We start from the raw sequence: 4,466 nt of genomic DNA, 5'->3' as shown, positions 1-4,466 counted from the left end.
GAAATTTGGAAGAAACCGAAAAGTTTACCTTGCTCAACTCAACTCAACCTGACTGACTTCTTTCAATGTAAGGCAATTTAAAACAAGTGCGATATAAAAAAAAAAGACTGTTTAAAATATGTTATAAACTCTGTGTGTATACAAGGATACAATAAGCCTGAGATGTATATAGAAATACAATTGAACTTATGTATATAAAATACAATAATTTCTGTGTATAAAAATACAATAACTGTTGTGGGAGCTTCTCTAACCGACAACCATCACATAAGAGCTACAGTGATGATACAGCGATCGACCTCACGCTGCCAGAGCATCTTATACCCGGCCAAAGGTATAAGACCTGAACTGCCTAATGGATCCACTAGTCTAATATGAAAAGGATTCATCTAAAAAGTATGATCCTTTTCTACCCATGGTGGCTAACATGGTTCTATGGGGGCTGTGGGTTCTTTGAACGCTCCCCCAATTCGGTGCTCGATACTACTCCAAAAAATGTACTGGCTCTTATGTTTTTAAAACATATGTCTTCTTGCTGATTGAGATAATTACTCAAAAAAAAACTATCTCGAAGGCTCTTTGGAAATCTCAGTTTCCAACCTTGTTTAAATGTAAAGACATTTCTTTAAAACTTCTTTGGGAATACATAGTTCCCTAATAACTTTGAGAAATGAACTCAACTTTAAACTCTTTACTCAACTTGAAACTTGAGACTCTTTACTTAGCTTGAAACTCTAAGCTATTTGCTTGACTTGACACTTGAGTCTAAAAATGAAGTTAAAACGTTCAATAAAGATTCTTGAACAACTTTACAACTTGCTTGACTTGCTTAACTTCTAACTTCACTTGACTTCTAACTAACTCTCCTTGAATTGGAATTTTGGATTCAAGGTGTTTGATCACATGTTACAGATGAGTTCTTGACTTTTAGAAGTACCTTGGAGTGTTGGAAACAACTAGGAAACATAGGTATAATACCTAGGAACATGTATGAAAAAGTGGGGAATGAAGGTAACGGGAAGGATTGGCATCCTTGGCGCTCTAAGAGGCGTGGGGCGCCAGCCCTCAACTTCAAAGGGGATTGCTGGGCACTCTGCTAGGCACTAGCCCTCAACTTCAAAGGGGACTGCTGGGCACTCTGCACTCTGCTAGGCGCCAGCCCTCAACTTCAAAGATTTCAGCCCCAATCACTTAGAAACATAAAACCCCTCAACATACAATAGATTCAACTCAAGAACATAACCGGACACATATCCCTCATCAACAAGAACTTCAACAACACAACCAACAACTTCAACAACCAAAATAAATCTTTTCTTGGAATTAAAAACGAGTTGGTGTGTGGGGGTATGAACCAACCAACACTAAGGATCATAAAATCCCTCAACATACAAGAGATTCAACTCAAAAACACAACCAAATCATGTCCCAAATCAACAAGGGACTTCAACAACACAATTAACAATATCAACAACACAACCAACAACTCCAAACAACACAACCAACAACTCCAAACAACACAACCAATCTTTTCTCAATAATAAAACGAGTTTGGTGTGTGGGGGAAAGAATCAACCCATCACTATGAACTCACATACCTATTAGGGATCACCCCTGACGATTTCCACGACGATCTTTGACGGAAACTCCTTGATCTCCTCTTCTTCTTCTCTTCTTTCTCTCTTCTTCTCTTCTTCACTCAAGAACCCTAACTCTTACTCTTTTAAAATGGAACAAAAATGATCCACAATCAGCCTAACACAACAATATAACCTCAAAAGAAATGATTTGTGAAAAGACCAAAATGCCCTTAAATTTCCGGACGGACTCCCTGCCAACTGCCCAACTTTCAAAGGGCATAACTCGCTCATACGAACTCGAAATCGAGCAAACTTGGTGGCGTTAGAAAGATCATTCCAAGGGATTTCCAAACATAACTGGAACTACTCCTGGCTCATCCTGAGCTAGGAGTTATGACAGCTCAAAGTTGGCCAAAAACTCACTAATTTCCACACTTAGCCAAATTTCCAGATTTGAATTTAGCCAAATTTCCAGATTCTGAACTTAGCCAAATTTCCAAATTCTGAATTTTTTTCCAAAAGTGACTACTTCCAATTTCAAGCTTCTTCATATTCATTTTAAATTTACACCATCAAACATATTGATTTAGTACTCTAGATTCTTGAATATTCCAAAAATATCCCAAGGGGAAAAATATAAAATGCTATGAGGTGGTAATTCTATCACTTGAGTTTTATCTATGGAGTATAAAAATGTGTGTGTAGGATGTTTATGTGCATTTGGAGTTATACAAGAGATTGGGGTGGATCCTTTGTTGGGGTGTTAATGTCTATGTTGCTCAAACTCTCCAAAAATATTGTTGCACTCATGTGAAATCCTCCACTACTTTGGAAGGATCCGACACACACTCATATTCCGTTGACATTTATGAAGAGTCCAAGCAACAAATTAACGTTGGAAGTTGAACATTTCCCTTTTTGCGAGGATTGCTTGACAATATGTATATTTGGGGTTAAGGCAAGTCTCCCCTTTTGTTGTGCTTTTGCATGATTTATAAATACATCGCCGGGATCACAATTCTAGAAATTTATAAATTGTTTGGTCTTGTAAGACGATACATGATGTGGAAACAAATAGGGTAATCAAAACTTTACCCTAGTATTTGAGTTGGAGAATTGAATTGGATGGCCTAAGACCAAAACCTCAAAGATGAATTGGCTTCCCTGAGTCTTAAGTGAAATGTTTAAATTATGATTAACGATGATCAACTTGGTTCCAGTTGCACGTCAAGGTTGACGTAAGTTCAGTACACCGAAAATGATTTTTAGTGACAATTAATTGACAACAATAACTTAATTGCCATTAAATATATTTTTTCAAGGCAATTAACACTCTTTGTAAGTGTTGCTGATTCCTAAAGCCTATAGCAACCTTCAATTGAATTATTCCTAAGTACTTATAATGTTATTAGGTAAAGGTTGGTAGGGAAATAAAGTGGAATCAGAGCAAAAATGGCCATTACTTTTCCAAGCAAAATTGCATAAAGGGACGCTCTTTTTCCCAGATAACCAAAACTGACAAGTCGGTGGGCTATGAGCGACTTACCCAAATATATGAGCCAATCATCTTCACAGGTCAGTATCAAACAAATTAAACGAGGAGTTATTCTCCATTTTGAATAATCAATTAATTCTCACATGTTCAGATAACTAGAGTGACATAAAGAGATCAAATCCATCAAGAAGTGGTACTATATATATTCATCAAAATAGATAGAACTCCAATACATTCATTGCCACTTCAACCAAATTATTCAATCATAAACATAAAAGTAGCTAGTGCTCTTCAGGACTAGAGAACTGAGAGCACATATTACATAAAATTTACTGGACTTGAGAGCAGTCAATGTCGGGGCTAATCTTGTAAGGAACAGTGACACCACATTTGCTAAGAAGTGTAGCAGCCTTGCTAGTATCAATACTGTTGCCAAGACTTGCTGCCCCTGATTTCAGGCACGAACATACCCCCTGTCGGTCCGTAGTGGTGCTGGCTGCTGTGTAGAGGGACTGAATCCCGCTGCAGCAGCCAGCTGGGGCCGCTGCCTTGTTGCTACCTCCCATGAGGTAGCTGAGGCAGGGCATTAACTTAGAGTACACTGTGTTGCATGAGATTGCAGCTTCTGCTTGGGGTGAAATGATCACTATGCATAGGAGGAAACAAAATGCTGAAATTTTTTGCATTTGGGAGAAAGCCATTTGTATTTTGATAATTAAATGATGATTTTTTCTACACTGGATTGGATTTGGGATGCTTAAGCAATGTTCTAAAAAGTGATTATATAGACAATGTTTTAGTGGAGTGGGTGAGTCCATTTTGTATTTGTGAAGTGGGAAAACTATATGTTTTAGTCATCAAAAATTAAAAATAACTTGACATTCTCAACTATGTATTGGTAAAATTGACAGTCTGCTAATTAATTTCACTTCTGTTTTTAGTAGTTTATCACCATTTTTTTCTTCCTTTGAGACTGCGCAAATGCGATAACTTCTTTACAAAATGTATTTTGAATTAAATACTTCTACAAATTGTTATACTTACACAAGCACTTCAATTTAAGTTTGATACGGTTTGAGTTTCCACAAGTATTCAATTTCATACTCAGGGCTCAAACACAAAATTCCTAATTAAATCCTACCACAATCCCTATTGCACTCTTGAGTTGTGTAAAGGATTGACTAGCTGAAATGCATCATGATGGTGCCTCACTTACTAGGCATCCATTATTTACAATATCCCTCCACTAATTTAGTGGACTGTATTGAGGTGTCACTCATATATTTACCCAAACCAATTGTGCAATTTAGGAAAAAGGATTGAGTTGATTTATGGAGCTTCAACCAAAGCTTATAGCACCACCTGGGCATTTTTGAGTTGAATAGAAGGTG

The 4,466-nt window shown here is 37.2% G+C and overlaps 1 protein-coding gene across 1 annotated transcript; it reads right to left on the bottom strand.

Annotated features, from left to right (window-relative positions):
* Positions 1 to 3,404: 3,404 nt before the first annotated feature.
* LOC125838630 (non-specific lipid-transfer protein 1-like) lies at positions 3,405 to 3,776 on the bottom strand. The gene has a single exon (XM_049517677.1). The coding sequence runs from the start codon at positions 3,774 to 3,776 to the stop codon at positions 3,405 to 3,407; it is 372 nt and encodes a 123-aa protein (XP_049373634.1).
* Positions 3,777 to 4,466: the final 690 nt, after the last annotated feature.

Source organism: Solanum verrucosum, unplaced genomic scaffold, assembly GCF_900185275.1.
Source record: "Solanum verrucosum unplaced genomic scaffold, falcon-dt-bn FXZP01000182.1, whole genome shotgun sequence".
Lineage (NCBI taxonomy): Eukaryota > Viridiplantae > Streptophyta > Magnoliopsida > Solanales > Solanaceae > Solanum > Solanum verrucosum.
The sequence above is the reverse complement of the archived record's forward strand: the minus strand, read 5'-3'. Positions and strand labels throughout refer to the sequence as shown.

Bases quoted from the DNA above. Each gene is read 5' to 3' on its own strand.
- LOC125838630 (XM_049517677.1), bottom strand. From the start codon at position 3,776: ATGGCTTTCTCCCAAATGCAAAAAATTTCAGCATTTTGTTTCCTCCTA.